At 36.1% G+C, this 17258-nt stretch overlaps 1 protein-coding gene and 1 non-coding gene across 2 annotated transcripts in view; both read left to right on the top strand.

Moving 5' to 3' along the window:
* Nucleotides 1–17258, top strand: part of TRAPPC11 (trafficking protein particle complex subunit 11) — a 48408-nt gene that overhangs the window by 26471 nt on the left and 4679 nt on the right. Inside the window, exons 24-29 of the mRNA XM_069493727.1 lie at nt 1421–1486; nt 1596–1752; nt 6108–6219; nt 8946–9037; nt 10416–10549; nt 12205–12372. Of these exons, the coding sequence (XP_069349828.1) occupies nt 1421–1486; nt 1596–1752; nt 6108–6219; nt 8946–9037; nt 10416–10549; nt 12205–12372 (729 nt within the window). The remainder of the gene's footprint in view (nt 1–1420; nt 1487–1595; nt 1753–6107; nt 6220–8945; nt 9038–10415; nt 10550–12204; nt 12373–17258) is intronic.
* LOC138399209 (U6 spliceosomal RNA) lies at nt 9867–9973 on the top strand. The gene has a single exon (XR_011236107.1). It is a non-coding gene; the product is annotated as a U6 spliceosomal RNA (small nuclear RNA).

Here is a 17258-nt window from a genome sequence, read left to right on the forward strand (position 1 = left end):
AGATTTAACCATATTGCATATAATGTTTATATCCTTTTTATTAAAGGAAAGTTATGGTATTTAATAGCTTCTTGGTCCTAGAAGCAGTGTTGTCTCAGCTTTTTCTTAGGAATTGGGTCCTCAGCCCAGCAGAGGAGAAGGCCTAGCAATCTGAGAATCTGTGGTTTCATTACTGTACAGAGTCTGGGCCATGGGCTGTTTACAAGTCATTGGGAAGGAAAACCATCCCAGAAAAGTTAGCAGTATTTCCCAAGTGGGAAGGAGAAAGGCGCGTAAGGGTGTCAGAAATTTCACATAGCCCAGTGTAATGCATAGAGCCCTAGGTGGTGAATTAGGAGATAAGGGTGCCAATCTCAGCCTTTGTATGTGAGACTTAAAGAGACTGTACAGCATCCCAAATCCAAAAATTTGAAATCTGAAAATCTCCAAAATCTGAAACTTTGAGTGCCAGTGTAACACTCAAAGGAAATACTCACTGGAGAATTTTGGATTTGGAATACTCAATCCTAAGTATAATGCAAATATTCCAAAATCCAAAAAAATCCAAAATCTGAAACACTTCTGATCCCGAGCATTTCAGATAAGAGATAGTCAACCTGTAAAACTTTCCCAAGGTCACGTGGCTATATGTCCAAGGTGACAGAGCTAGTAAGTAAGTATCCAGCCAGGATTAGATTCCAGATTTATCTGGCACTACAGCTTGAGCTTTTAACCAACATGACCTTTTTAAAAGGTTTCTCACCACGAGGCTGGGTTATTTGTTTTGAGAGATACAATAACCCCATTGTTTTTCTAACAGACTTTAAAAGCATGTTGGTTGAGAGTAAGAGCTCCAGGGCTGTTTCAGTTCAGTTTGTGTGCCTTTGTCACTTTCTAGCCATGTGACCTCATCTTAAAGTGGCACTCATAATAGCTCCTGTTTCCTGGAGTGATAGGAACTTCACATAATGCTTATATGGGGATTATAACAGTGTCTGTCATACTACATCATTATTATTATGGTTATATTTATTTTAGCTATTTTGAGTCAAGGTGAGGTAAAGCACTTGGACTAAAGGAAGACCCAGATTCTAGGCCTGGCACCACTAGCTTTGTGGGAGTGTGGTTCCTCCACTATAAAATGACACGATGGCTGCCCTGCCTGCTGCACTAGATCCGACATCAGTAATGTAGAAGAAAGCACTTTGCAGTGTGAATTGTTATAAAACCGTAAGGTGACTTACTGGAAATATTAGTCAGATCTCTCTACTTAGATTTTTCACAAATCTTACCCAAGAGAAAGACCTTTACTTCTTAATGTATAACTTGGAATTATTTATTGATCAGTTGTAGATTGTGTTTTGTATGCCTTCTATTTTTAAAACTTTATATAAAAAGATTTTAAAAAGCCATTGAATGTGCCCTTTAAATTTTCTTACAGGATGAAACTGTAACAATAGAAACAGTCTTTCCATTTGATGTTGCCATTAAATTTGTTTCTACAAAGGTAAGTTCCTGTAAGGCATATTGGAAATCATTTATGTTATAGAAATTCAGTGGAAAAAAAAATAGATGAATGTAATTCCTGACAGACCTTTTATGTTCATTTGTGACAGTTCGAGCACCTGGAAAGGGTTTATGCTGACATCCCCTTTCTGTTGATGACGGACCTTTTAAGTGCCTCGCCTTGGGCCCTCACTATTGTGTCCAGTGAGCTACAGCTTGCTCCTTCCATGACCGCAGTGGATCAGCTAGAGTCCCAGGTAGACAAAGGTGAGACTGGATCATTCCCACCTAAACAGCAGAAAGAATTGTGTGCAAGCATGCGTGGTGCATGCGTGTGTAAGCTAGCAATGTTAACTTTTTAATAAGTGAGGGAACTTGGAGACTTACACTCACAAAAGCAATACATATAGAATTAAGTTAGAATTAGTATTATTTACCATTTGCTTGAGTATACCTGATTTTAAAAGATCATATTTTTTTTCTACTGTAAGGAAGCTACATTTTGAAAAATGTACTTGAAAGTAAAGTAAGAATATTTTCGTATTTGAATTTTTTAGATTGTTTTTCTTATTAATTTTTAATTAATGTTTACTGTTTATGATTTGAAATGGGAAAAGATATTTATTAAAGAAACATAGGGAAATATAGAAAAGTAGAAGATAAATTTTCTGAATCACCCAACTAAAACAATTTCTAGAACAGATTCAAACCCAGAACGACACCTTTCTGGTTCAGTGTACTCCGGGCTTGCATGCTTCTTGAACTCTTAGAGGTATTAGAAATTAATTTGAATATTAACCCAAGCAAAATTGTATTCAACTGTATTATCATAAGGTAAAAACTGTGAGGAAAAAAGTCATGATGTTATTCCTTAAACCAAATATAAACGAGTTGTTTTATTTGCTCTGTTTATCTGTCTCCTTTATTTCACTGTTGGTCACTGAACACTAGTGTTCATTGTTGATTCGCAACGCAGCTTAAAATTAGACGAGAAAGTATCAGAATTACAACATATTTCAGTATCTGCCCTGAAAATATATTTCAGTATCTGTCAATTAGTAATCAACAAATACTTATCAGGTGCTTCACTATAAGGCACCAGGCTAGGCTCTCGAGAAGATACCAAAATGATCCGGCAGTCTCCATACTCACGCCTCTGTGTTTTAGAAACTCATCATAAAGGAGATACTGTTTCCCCTTGGAATGGAATAATTGGGTTTTTGTCCAGTCTACAGTCCTTCACTATACTAGCTGAGCTATCAAAGAGTACACAGAACAATTGGGTTTTTGCACAAGATCTTGGCATCAAATCTTTATGTAAGATCAATAGATAAAAATCAAACATGTCCCTAAACTTTCTATTTAAATGCTAAAAATATGTTCCACATTCTGTAAAGTAATGATAACAAAAAGCATATTTTGCTTTCAGAATGCCTTCATGAGCTTTTTCATTTCTCCTTGAAACTTGTTTTTTTCTTGTGTTTTTGGAAATTACTGTCTCTGTTTCTACTTTGTTTTTCTGTCCTTCCTTTTCTCCTAACATGCTAATTTGGAATAATCCTGAGCTTTAGAGTCAAACTGAACTAGATTCAGTTCTCAGCCCTACCACTTGTTCTTTTGTGAACTTGGATGGTTCATTTTGTTTCATCACTTTGCAGAGTTAAAGACTATGATGCATGTGAAATAATGAAATAATGTATATGAGATAATATGAAATATCTTACCTCAATGCTGATCTTTTAACAGCTCAATAAAAGCTGGTTATTTGTCCATTTTTACTGATTCCTTTTCTTACCCTGAAAATGTTGGTCATCTCCAAGATCCTGACTTTGGTTTCCTTTTTCTTTCTGTACAAATCTTCAGCTGCCACACAACCTTAAGCTGCCTGTATTCTCCGTCCTGTTAGAGGAGTCACTGTGCTCCTAATCCAGGCAAGAAACTGCAGGGGAAAACTGCAGTCCTTCTGCACACCCACATCCGGCCCGACACCAAGTTCTGCCCTCGCAACATCTCTCGAGTCCAGCTTGTCATCTCCATCCTCACCTTTTCACACCTGGTGTATAGAGATGGCTTCTTAGCTGCTTTCCTCCTTGCCAGCCATTCTCTCCCTAGTCTGCCTTTCATATTGCTGCTAGAGTTTGATTCCTCAAAACACTTTTATAAGTAGGCATGACAAGTTCAGTGTCATGCCTGAAAAAACTTTTGTGACGTGCTAGACCTTATCCAGTCAGGCTCTAGCTTACCTTCCCAGCTGTGGGAAAATTTATCTTCTACTTTTCTATATTTTCCTAGGTGTCTTTAATAAACATCTTTTTCCATTTCAAATTATAAATAACAGTAAACATTAATTAAAATTAATAAGAAGAAAATCTTTAAAAAATTCAAATGCAAAAAGAATTCTTATTTTACTTTAAAATACATTTTTCAAAGTGAAGCTCCCTTATAGTAGGAAAAAAATCTGATCTTTTAAAGTCAAATTTTAAAATTTCTACTTCCTTTTGCTTTTTCCCAGACTTCAACTAAGGCAAACTTACATTGCCCCAACTCCTTTTGAACATATTATTACTTTTGTCTAAAACCCTTTCTCTGTTTTTTACCTGTTGAACTCTTGTTTGCTCTTCAGGGCTCATGTAAGCTTTAACTCCTTGATCCTCCCAAGCAGGCCTGAGTACTCTTCCTTTAGTCACATGGTATTTTGTACATACTTACATTGTAACACTTATCCTATTATATTGCAGTTATTTATCTATAAATATGGCTCCCAGCCAGGTGGGTAGTGTAAGCTTCTAATCCCAGCATTTTGGGACGCTGAGGCAGGAGGATCATTTGAGGCCAGGAATTTAAGACCAACCTGGGTAACATAGCAAGTCCTCATCTCTGCAAAAAAAATTTAAAAATTAGCTGGTGTGGTGGCACATGCCTGTAGTCCCAACTACTCAGGAGGCTGAGGCAGGAGGATCACTTGAGCCCAGGAGTTCGGGGCTGTGGTGAGGTATTATGCCACTGCAATCCAGCCTGGATGACAAAGTGAGACCCTATCTCAAAAAAAAAAAAAATAAAAAGGCTTTCTTACTAGACTGTGTGCTCCTTTAGAGCCAGAACTGTGTCTTTTTCATCTTCATATTATTAGCATCGTAGTAGTTGGTTAATAAGTGTTTATTAAATTAAGGAATAATCTCTGGTTTGACTCTCCAGTGTATTAGTTCCTATTGCTGTAACAAATGACCACAAAGTTAGTGGCTTAAGACAACACAGATTTGTTGTCTTAAAGTTCTGGAGGTTAGAAATCCAAAAAACAAATGGTTGCATTCCTCAGTTCATGGCTCCTTCCTCCACCTTTGAAACCAGCAATGTAGCATTTTTGTGTCACAAATTGACCCTAATGTTAATTGTCAATAAACGTCAGGGTCATTTTGGTTAACTTCTTAGAATCAGGGAGAACTTTGGTAGAGTTTAAATTGAATGGCCCAGGTTTTTAAAAACTCGATTTCAAGAGGTTTGAATTGATGTAGTTTTTATTTACTGGACTACAATATCATGTCCTAGTCTTAAAATTACTTCAGAGTACTTAATTACAGTAAAGGTTGACTCAGCTTTTTTGCCTTTTACTGCTGTTCTCTGTACACAATCAGACCTCCATTAATCTACCACAACCTTCTTCATCAGAAAGCCATAAAAATAATAACCTGATATTTAGGGACTTTTTTATTATTTCAAAGTTTCACTCACAGATTTGCTAAAATTGGCATAAAATAAGCACTGTGGCCTGCTTGCTTTTAAAGAAGAGACATTGCAGGCTCTAAACTGCTAAAAGGTAGAGAACACTTGATTTAGATGAGCACTTATCTTGTCATCAGGAAATTTACTATAAAATTGGCAAGAAGAAAGCATCTTTGCACAGAGAGGTGAGTAGCCACATCAGGCAATGATGGGGCAATGTGAGTGGTATCAGTAATACAGTTTGAGTATCTCTTATCCAGAATGCTTGGTACCAAAGTGTTTTGGATATCTGATTGTTCACATTTTGGAATATTTGCATTTTACTTACTGGTTGAGCATCCCTAATCCGAAATTCTGAAATCTGACCTTGAGCATGACCTTTGAGCATCATGCTTGCACTCAAAGAGTTTGGATTTTGGAGTATTTTGCGTTTCAGATTTTTGGATTAGGTACACTCAACCTATATGTGTTTACTCAGAGAAAGCCAGAATTTTCTGTAATGACATTTTGAGTACTTTAAGGGTGACTAAAGTTTTCTCTTTTCTTTTTATCTACCCCAGAATGTTTCCTTTGGAAGCATAAAATAATTGGGAAAAAGAAGAATACCCATAGGATATTCTTTTCCCAAGCTTCTCGCATCCATTAATTTCAATAGGACTTGTTGGCAGGTGTACGGATGCCTCACTGGTTTTTACTATAATGGAATGTTGATAGATTAGCAAAAACAATGGACACTGTGACCTTGAAAAAGTCATTTAACATCTCTGAGGCTTCGTTTCTAAGTCTCTATAAATAATATATAATTGATAAGCCATTCCTTCTTTGTTATGTTACTAGGATGTAGAACTCCTCTTTCATAGGGGAAGCCATTGCATAGGGGTTATAAAGACTCTTCCTTGTAGTTGTCTTACAGACTGGGGAGAGTGCCAGTGAATGCTTTTGTCTTCGATGCCCATCTGTTGGAAATGTTGAAGGTGGAGTAGCAACTGGGCATTATATTATCTCCTGGAAGAGGTAAAAATTATATCAATCCTATCTTTTCTTCATTGTCTTTATTCTTATACTTTTATTATTTGTCATTGTCACTTAATAGTTGAGAGCTTCTGTCATTCTGAAGAGCAGAAGAGAAGTCACATGGATATGACTGACCATTTGTTAAAAACACAAAGACTAAGAAAAAGTTAAACTTTAATTTGTGTTTGTCACAATTCATAACTTACATGGTAATTAAATTTTAGCCAAATTAAATCTGAACACAAGGGATATATGTATAAGAATGTTCATAGCAGCACTGATTATAATAGTAAAAAATTGGAAAAAACTAAATGCCCATCAATAGGCAAGTGGATAAACTGTGGCACATTCATACAGAGGAGTACTATATATCAGTGAAAATGAATGAACCAGAGCTACATGTATCAACATCTTAATGTATAGTGAACAAAGCAAGCTAAAGATGAGAATATAAACAAATTGCATTTATATTACATTGAAAAACATGTAAAACATACTATATATTTCTTAGGACTACGCACATACATAATTTGGAAAGGTGTCCAGAAATACGTGGGAATGATAGATGTCAAATTCAGGATAGCAGTTAACCTCTGGAATGCAGGGTGGGGTACCAGCAGCTTTGCCAGAAGATTCAGCTGGATTTTCGCATTTTTTTCTCACACGGGAGAGTAGATACATGATATTTCATGTATTCTCTTAGAATGGCTTATTTTCATAAGTTTTGAAACAGGGAATAATGAGCCTGTAATCCTAGCACTCTGGGAGGCCGAGGTGGGAGGATTACTTGAGCTCAGGTGTTCAAGGCCAGCCTGAGCAAGAGTGAGAGCTCATCTCTACAAAAAATAGAAAAATTAGCTGCGTGTAATGGTATGTGCCTATAATCCCAGCTGCTCCGGAGGCTGAGACAGGAGGATGGCTTGAGCCCAGGAATTTGAAGTTTCAGTGAACTAGGATGACGTCACTGTAGTCTAGCCAGGGTGACAGAGTGAGACTACTCCCCGCCCCCCTCAAAAAAGAGAAGGAAATCGGAAGGTCTTAATTAGAGTTTTTGGACAATTCAAAGTAATGATTAGGAAGATCTGAATGTTACAGCTATCACTAAAAGGTTGTAAATTACCAAAATTGACTGAAGGAGAAATTTTTCTTTTTTTTTTTTTTTTTTTTTTTGTTGAGACAGAGTCTCACTTTGTTGCCCGGGCTAGAGTGAGTGCCGTGGCGTCAGCCCAGCTCACAGCAACCTCAAACTCCTGGGCTTAAGTGATCCTACTGCCTCAGCCTCCCGAGTAGCTGGGACTACAGGCATGCGCCACTATGCCCGGCTAATTTTTTCTATATAGATTTTTAGTTGTCCATATAATTTCTTTCTATTTTTAGTAGAGATGGGGTCTCGCTCTTGCTCAGGCTGGTCTCGAACTCCTGACCCCGAGCGATCCACCCGCCTCGGCCTCCCAGAGTGCTAGGATTACAGGCGTGAGCCACCGCGCCCGGCCTGAAGGAGAAATTTTTAAACCTAAAAAATCAATAACTGAAGGAAATTCAGAAAGTTACCTTCAAACCTTTAAAGACTATTTGTTTAGTATATGTAATTACATTACATCATCATTTATTATTCTCATGTTATTAATTATTTGCAAAGCATAGAGCAAGAAGGATAGTTCCTTGGTTCTTTTCATGAAGAGCACTGATACTAAACCTGACAAAGGCAGAACATGAAAACTACAGGCCAGCAGCTATCTTTTTGGTCACAGGACACCTTTACACTTTGAAAAATCATTGAGAACCCTAAAGGGTTTTTATTTGAGTTTTAGTGTATTAAAAATTAAAGCAGAAACTTTAAAAATTGGAATGGAGAAATATATAATTTTATTAAGAAATAAATAAAGAATTTATCTTTCTTTATTCCTGAATTTACCGTATTGATGTTTAGTTTAATTTATATGTTTCTAGGTATTAAGATAGCATTTTAAAGGCACTGCTTAATTATTGCATCATACAGTGACACTACAGAGATGAATTCTTTTATTATTGACGAGGGCTTAGATGCTTCTGCCTATTGCTTTTGCTAGGTAATAGTTTGCACATAATGGTAGCTGGTCTGGCCCTAGAGGCAGACTCCTCATAAGGGACTTCCCGGACAGTTGACTACCAGCCACCCCTGTAGTTCCCACTATAACTGTAACATAGGGAGAATATTTAAATAGCATAATGTTATTTTATCTCTGTAAGTGTTGGAACACCACTATGTTTGTTGATAGTAAGATATTTTTAATTCTTCAGTTTCTGCTGTGTACTTGTAGTGAGTTGTAACTTTGAAGTGGTCTGGGACCCATCTGTAAAGCATCCTCAGTGAGTTAAGGAATTTATGTCATCATGTAAATCACTGCACTGCTTCCCTTGCTGCGAAAGTCTTGCTATCAGAACCGTATTAAATGGTGTGCTTCACAGTTGACAATCTGGCACACCTCCTAATGTCAGCCCCCACCGGTAACAAACAGTAGCCGTGGGTTATAACATAACATTTCATAAAAGGAAATATTTAAAACAAAAGTGGGACTCTAAAAGCTCTTACTTCACAAAACTACTTCCATTAATAAAGTTTTGGTAAATGGATAAATAATTTCTATTAACTCTGAAATTAGTTGATGAGTACACATGTTCCCTGCTTTTGATGTATTAACCTTTTACATAAAATGGAGTTTAAAAGATGACCTTTTCTGCCCTAGAGCTTCAGCCATGGAGAACATCCCCGTCATCAGCACTGTCATCACTCTGCCACATGTGATTGTGGAAAATATCCCTCTTCATGTGAATGCAGGTAGTGGGAATTCCAATTTGACTTGATAAAAAGGATCCAATAATAATAATATTTATGTTAGCTTCTAAGATTTTAGTTTTTTAACTTTCTATTATGAAAAATTTCCAACATTTTTATAAGAGTAGATCACAGCCAGTCTTGTTTCGTCTCCACTCCTATACACTCCTCTCACTCATTTTGAAACAAGTCCCAGATACCATTTCAGCCATAAATATTTCATCAAGCCTCTTTAACAAAAATTAGCTATTTTTTTAACATAATCACAGTACCATTATCATGACTTAAAAAAATTAGCAGTAATTTCTTAATATCACATTTCAATGTTGAAATTTGACTGTGAATGTTTTTCAGTTTATTTGAAGGTCTGTACACTGCATTTGATGGATAAGTCTCATACTATCCATCTGTAATCTATAGGTAGGCTGACTCCCTCTTCCTCCCCCCACAGCCCGTCTTCCCCTCCACTGTTACCCCTCCATCACCTCTTCCAGTACTGCTTTCTGCACCACTTCTCCCTTCTCCTCCTGTCCTCCTCTCTTCCCTGCTGAGGAAACCAAGTCATTTGTCCCATAGAGTTTTCCACAGCCTGGCTTTGCTGATTGCATGGTGTCATTTTTAAATGTTTCTCACTTGCTATAAAGTGGCTCGCTACCTGTAGACTTGTAGATTTGGGTTCAAGTTTTTGGCAAGAATACTTCATAATTAACGGTATATGCATGTAATATCTATCATTCCTTCTTTCTTGACTGGAATACTTTATTAAGAGAAACCTCCCTTTATCAATTGTTTGGTTACCGTGATGTCTATAAGTTTGAAAAAGTAGTATATAGTGCTTGCTTCAGCAGCACATATGTTAAAATTGGAATGATACAGAGAAGATGAGCATTGCCCTTTCATGGGAATGATGTACAAATTCATGAAGCATTCCATATTTTTGTGTCCTAGGAAATATAAAATGGCAGAACTGTAAAAAAAAAACACATAAAAACAAATGAATGGGTACTTAAATGAATGAAAGTTTTACTTATAGTTTCACTAAAACATAGCTTTTGCTTATTCTAGTTTAGGAACCATGATTGATGTTTTGGGAAATTTTTTATAGATTTTTAAGAAATATTCCTAAAATATAATTTAATTCCTAATAGCCAAGACCCTTTCTAGACCAGTCATTTTTAGTAGGACACTTATTTTGTTAGCGTGTTTATTACAATCCAATGGCTATTGTCCAATCAAATAATTTTCTTTTCTGTCAAGAATACAGTAATACCACTAATTTAAATAATACTATGTCTGTAGAATGAGATTTATTTTCAAGAACAACTTATAAATGGTGAGCTATTTTTTTTAAACAAGAGAATTACGTCATCTTTCTCTGTAGATCTGCCATCCTTTGGGCGTGTCAGAGAGTCATTACCTGTCAGGTATCACCTACAGAATAAGACTAACTTAGTTCAAGATGTGGAAATTTCTGTGGAGCCCAGCGACGCCTTCATGTTCTCAGGTCTCAAACAGGTACAGGTTTTATCTTGTTGTGTTGCTTATGTAGACACAAAAGTGTGACCAGGAAATGGAGAGCTGTACATTTCGATTTTATGAATGAACTGATTATGGCTGATTGTCCTCTCTATTGTTTTGACAGTCGTGAATTTTTAAGCACTTTTAAAGATTAAGTACAACATCATGGAGATCAGACGTGTAGGTTCTTACACCTTAGAAAACAAAAGTTCACAAATCCTTGGACTATATTATAATATGTTAGAATTCCTGAAGTAATCTTCCCTATATTACTGATGTGTGTGTGTGCATGTGTGTATATATGTGTGTGTTTCTTAATTTGAGGCTTGGAGGTATGACTATGCCAATATTAACAGCCTATTTTTCTTCTCTACTATTGGTCAAATTTCATAGAAATACTTATCATGCATAGAATTTATTTACCTTTGGTATGTTTGGATACAATTTTGTATCTAAACTTAAAAATACATTATCCAGATTTTTTGATTCAGTCAAATCAGAGGTGGAAAAGTTCGTCAGGTTTTTAAATGAGCAAACCCAATACTCTGGCAAAACTGCTTTGGTGAGAGTGCTGTCCCCCACGGTCAGAGGGATAACAGAGATACCTCAGTACATGCTTTTTTATTAGCAAGGGTATAATTAAAGGAATAAGCATGTCCTACAACCTAGAAGTATCTACCCTGACCGATTTAACTGTGCTCTGCATATTCTTAGTGCTGCGTTTGTTGGTAAATGCAAAATAGAATTACATATAAAATATGCTATATGTCTATGTACTATTTTATATTTATGATATACAGTATTAAGTATAACACCAGCTATAATATATTGGTACACCTATGCATATATTATTCTTGACACATGTATATATGTTTACTCATTTCTCATTTACAAACGAGAAAGCTTTTCTTGAGTATCTTGGTCTTTTCCAGGTGTTGACATATAAATAGTTAGGAAATATGAAGATGCCAAAATCTTACCACTTTGTATTCTCTTCTAAAGTATTGTTAAAGATTTTCAAACATCTTTTTTTCCTGAAGTTACTTACCTTAACACAAGGGTAACATCCTTAAAAGAGAACACTAGATAGCTGGGGGTGGTGGCGTGTTCCTGTAGTCTCAGCTACTGGGGAGGCAGGAGGATCGCTTGAGCCCAGCAGTTGAGGGTTGCTGTGAACTGTGATGACGCCACTGGACTTCAGTCCAGGCAACAGAGCGAGACCCTATCTCAAAAAAAAAAAAAAAAAAAAAAAACACTGGAAATAAATAGTTTGTCTTATGTTGACATATGTCTACAAACAGACACTCTCCTACAAATTATCCTATAACACATTGTGAATGTAAAATCTACCTGGGCTAAGGCAGAAAATATTAACCTGTCTAGTGTTGGTATAAGTTGCCTTTGTAGATCTTGGCAGAAACAGAGAAATCATGCATATATTTTTTATACATTTCCTATCTGCTTTGTCCTAACCTCATACTAATTCAGCCCACAATTTTGGAATCTGTCTGAAAGATGGAATAGGAGATAGAATGAATATTTCACCAGAAGGATTTAAGTATCCAGTCTTTCATAAATAATTGAGGGTAACAACATACAGATATTGTACGTGTGTATTTGATTATCTTTCTCTACAACTTTTTATGATTTAGATTCGATTGCGTATCCTACCTGGCACTGAACAGGAAATGTTATATAATTTCTATCCACTAATGGCTGGATACCAGCAGCTGCCATCTCTCAACATCCACTTGCTGAGATTTCCCAACTTCACAAATCAGCTTCTCAGGCGTCTTATACCTACCAGTATTTTTGTAAAGGTAAGGTCTAGAAATGTTCTGCTTTTTAAATTCAGTGTCTTAAAAACAAACAAAAGAGGACTTTTTTTCATGTACACTTCACTGAACAATATTTTGAGACTAACAAGTGATGGCTTTGACTTTTATTTTATGAATTTGGCAATATTGCTATTCATTTCTCTAGAGTTACTATGATTTTATAGAGTCTAATTTCAGAGATTTTTATTCCTTTACGTAAATAATGATTTATTCTTAAATATCCTTAAACATGTTTTTTCTTTGGTTTAGTAAAGTGTTTTCAAATTGTAGTTAGTTTGTAACTAGTTTTTAATCAAAATGGATTAACTTTAGATATCCTTAAACTTTCCTAATTCTAACTGTGTAATGCTGGATTTGGGTCTCTTCTGTCAGAAACTATACTAAGTCCCCTGCAGGGGAGCAGTCTCATGACTAGGTAGGGAATAGAAGGGGAGTAGGGAATGTCCTTTTGGCTGTTTGACTTTTTGAGTTTGCCATTCCTAAACTTAGAAGACTGGTTTAATCATCATGGAAGAAAGGGTTTACCAGCCTACAGACCTGTTCACAACTGTTCTGATTAGCTTTTTTGAGATGCTAGAGTTACTTATATTGGGAAATAGAGATTTGGTTCCATCAATTAACCTCTCTCAGTCTTTTCTCTGGAGTGCCCAGTAAACCCAAACCTAATCCCAACTACTGCTAGTTCAGTCTTTCGATTTTTGATCAAGGTAAAACCTCTGCTGCGTAGTATTTAAATTCATAAGGAAAAGTTCCAGAAAATAAACATTCATAAGTTTTAACATAACTAACATGCCCTTTTTAACTGCAGTGATCTCTTTTCTAAATAAAAGTACCACCTTCTATTAACTGAACGCTGCCAAAAATGTTGTCTGGAATCTTCAGAGCCAGCTCCTTTATCAGTTGGGAAAACTTATAATTAAAAATTTTGCCATTCCACAATGTATACATATTATACATATTTCAAAAATCATGCTGTACACTATAAATGTATATAATTTTTGTCAATAAAATTTATTTTAACCTGTTACACTAAGAACAATGACTGAGAGAGTATCCTTTCCCACTTACTCGACAGTCACTGACTAAAATTTTATGTCCCAGTGCACCTTTATTCAGCTTTAGAGCTGTGCTGTCCAGTATAATAGCCACTAGTCACATGTGACTATTGAAATTTAAGTTAAAATTAAATTTGAAAATTACTTGGGTGCGCTAGCCACACTTCAGGTGCTCAATAGCTAAATGTGACTAGTGACTACCATAGTAGACAGTGCTGTCCTAGAGCAAGTTTGGGTCAACATTTTTCTTCCTTTGAATAAAAAAATTTAGTTTTTTTTTTTTTTTTTTTTGTATTTTTTTAATTTTTTTTTTTTTCTTTTTTTTTTTTTCAATTTAATTTTAAAGAATCAAAGAGTCTAACAGTATATCTTGTTAGATACAATATGTCCTCATAATGTATACATTATTTCTTGTACAATGATATGAAATAATATGGGAAATATTCATGATAAATTATTAAGTGAACAGTGCAAGTTAAAAACAATAGTTTCATATTTTTTCCCCACCCCCCCTTTCCCGAGTCAGCACCTTCAAGTGTTACCACTCCCCAAACGGTGCGCAATGCACTCATTGTGTAGGCATACCCCCATCCCCTCCCCCACCCCCCACCTCAGTCTGATGTCCAATTGGTGTCGTTCCCAGATTTGTATTTAGGTGATGATCAGGGAAACCAATTTTCTGGTGAGTACATGTGATGCTTGTTTTTCCATTCTTGGGATACTTCACTTAATATAATGGGTTCCAACTCTCTCCAGGAGAACCATAGAGATGTCGTATCTTCATCATTCCTTATAGCTGAGTAATATTCCATGGTATACATATACCACAGTTTACTAATCCAATCATGTATTGATGGGCATTTGGGTTGTTTCCACATCTTTGCTATTGTGAATTGTGCTGCTATAAACATTTGGGTACATGTGCCTTTGTTACAGAATGACCTTTTTTCCTTTGGGTATATGCCCAGTAATGGGATTGCTGGGTCAAATGGCAGGTCTACTTGAATCTGTTTAAGATACCTCCATAATGCTTTCCACAGGGGTTGCACTAGTTTGCAGTCCCACCAGCAATGTATTAGTGTTCCTGTCTCTCCACACCCACGCCAACATGTGTTGTTTTGGGTTTTTTTGATAAAGGCCATTCTCACTGGGGTTAAGTGATATCTCATTGTGGTTTTGATTTGCATTTCCCTGATGATTAGAGATGTTGAACACTTTTTCATATGTTTGTTAGCCATTTTTATATCTTCTTTTGAAAAATTTCTATTCATGTCCTTTGCCCACTTTTTGATAGGGTTGCTTGATTTTTTCTTGCTGATTTTCCTGAGTTCTAAATAGATTCTTGTTATCAGTCCTTTATCTGATGTGTAGTATGCAAAAATTTTTTCCCATTCTGTAGGTGGTCTGTTTATTCTCTGGACTGTTTCTTTGGCTGTGCAGAAGCTTTTTAATTTAATCATGTCCCATTCATTTATTTTTGTTGCTGCTGTGATTGCCTTGGGGGTCTTCTTCATAAATTCTTTGCCTAGGCCAATGTCTGTAAGAGTCTTTCCTACATTTTCTTCTAGAATTCTGATTGTATCACGCCTGAGGTTTAAGTCTGTTATCCACCGTGATTTGATTTTTGTGAGAGGTGAAAGCTGTGGGTCCTGTTTCAGTCTTCTACAAGTGGCTAACCAATTCTCCCAGCACCATTTGTTGAATAGGGATTCCTGTCCCCAGGGTATATTCTTTCCCGCTTTGTCAAAAATTAGGTGACTATATGAGGATGGTTCTATATTTGGATTTTCTGTTGTGTTCCACTGGTCTGTGTCCCTGCACTTGTGCCAATACCAGGCTGTTTTAAGAACCACGGCCTTGTAGTATAGTTTGAGGTCTGGCAAATTAATACCTCCCATTTTGTTTTTGTTGCTTAAAATTGCTTTTGCTATACGGGGTCTTCTTTGATTCCATACAAAGTGTATAATTATTTTCTCTATGTCTGTAAAGAATGATGTTGGTAATTTAATAGGGATTGCATTGAATCTGTAGATCACTTTGGGTAGTATAGACATTTTAACAATGTTGATTCTTCCGATCCACGAGCATGGTATATTTTTCCATCTATTTGCAAGTTCTGCTATTTCTTTTCTCAGTGTTTCATAGTTTTCCTTATAGAGGTCCTTTACCTCTTTAGTTAGATATATACCTAGATATTTTATTTTCTTTGTTGCTATTTTGAAGGGTATTGTGTCTTTAATTTGGTTTTCCGATTGACTGTTATTGGCATATATAAATGCCTCTGATTTGTGTATATTAATTTTGTAGCCTGAGACTTTGCTGTATTCGTTAATCAGTTCCAGGAGTCTCTTGGTTGAATCCTGGGGGTTTTCCAGATATAACATCATATCATCAGCAAAAAGTGAGAGTTTGATCTCTTCCTTCCCTATTTGGACTCCCTTGATTCTGCTCTCTTGCCTGATAGCTCTCGCAAGGACTTCCAATACTATGTTGAAAAGTAATGGAGACAATGGGCAGCCCTGTCTGGTTCCAGTTCTAAGTGGGAGTGCTTTCAGTTTTTCCCCATTCAGTATGATGTTGGCTGTGGGTTTGTCATATATGGCTTGTATCATTTTTAGGTAGGTTCCATCAATGCCTATTTTGTTAAGCGTTTTTATCATAAAAGGGTGTTGAATTTTGTCAAATGCTTTTTCTGCATCTAATGAGAGTATCATATGGTTTTTGTTTTTGCTTCTATTTATGTGGTGAATTACATTGATAGATTTACGTATGTTGAACCACCCCTGCATCTCGGGGATGAAGCCCACTTGGTCGTGGTGGATTACTTTTTTGATAAGTACTTGGATTCGATTTGCTAGTATTTTATTGAAAATTTTTGCATCTATATTCATGAGGGAAATTGGTCTGTAGTTCTCTATTTTTGTTGTGTCCTTTCCAGGTTTTGGTATTAATGTTATATTGGCTTGGTAGAACGTGTTGGGGAGAACTCCATCCTTCTCAATATTGGAGAATAGTTTATGTAGGATGGGCACCAGTTCTTCTTTGTATGTATGGTAAAATTCAGGTGTGAACCCATCTGGACCAGGGCTTTTCTTTTTGGGAAGGTTTTTTATTGCTGTTTCGATTTCAGTTCTTGATATTGGTCTGTTCAGGTACTCTATTTCTTCCTGGTTGAGCCTGGGAAGACTATGTGTTTCTAAAAATTTGTCCATTTCCTCCATGTTCTCCAGTTTGTGTGCATAAAGATTTTTGTAGAATTCATAGATGATATCTTGTATCTCTGTAGCATCAGTTGTGATTTCTCCTTTCATGTTCCTAATGGAGGTTATTAGAGATTTTACTTTTGTGCTCTTGGTTAGTCTAGCCAGAGGTGTGTCTATTTTGTTTATCTTTTCAAAGAACCAACTTTTTGTTTTATTAATTTCCCTTATAGTTTCTTTGTTGTCCTTTTCATTTAGTTCTGATTTGATCTTAGTAATTTCTCGCCTTCTGCTGGGTTTGGGATCATTCTGTTCTTCTTTCTCCAGTTCTTTGAGTCTATTCGTTAGGTTGTCTATTTGCATGTTTTCTGTCTTTTTGATATAGGCATTTATGGATATGAATTTTCCTCTCAGGACTGCTTTAGCTGCATCCCATAGATTTTGATAAGTTGTATCTCCATTGTCATTTAATTCAAAGAAATTTTTGATTTCCATCTTGATTTCTTCTTTTATAGAATAATTATTCAGGAGAAGGTTATTTAGCTTCCATGACTTTGAGTAAGAGTGAGGGTTTCTGTTTGTGATCATTGTTACTTTTATTCCGCTGTGATCT

Source organism: Eulemur rufifrons, chromosome 18, assembly GCF_041146395.1.
Source record: "Eulemur rufifrons isolate Redbay chromosome 18, OSU_ERuf_1, whole genome shotgun sequence".
In the NCBI taxonomy this organism is placed as follows: Eukaryota; Metazoa; Chordata; class Mammalia; order Primates; family Lemuridae; genus Eulemur; species Eulemur rufifrons.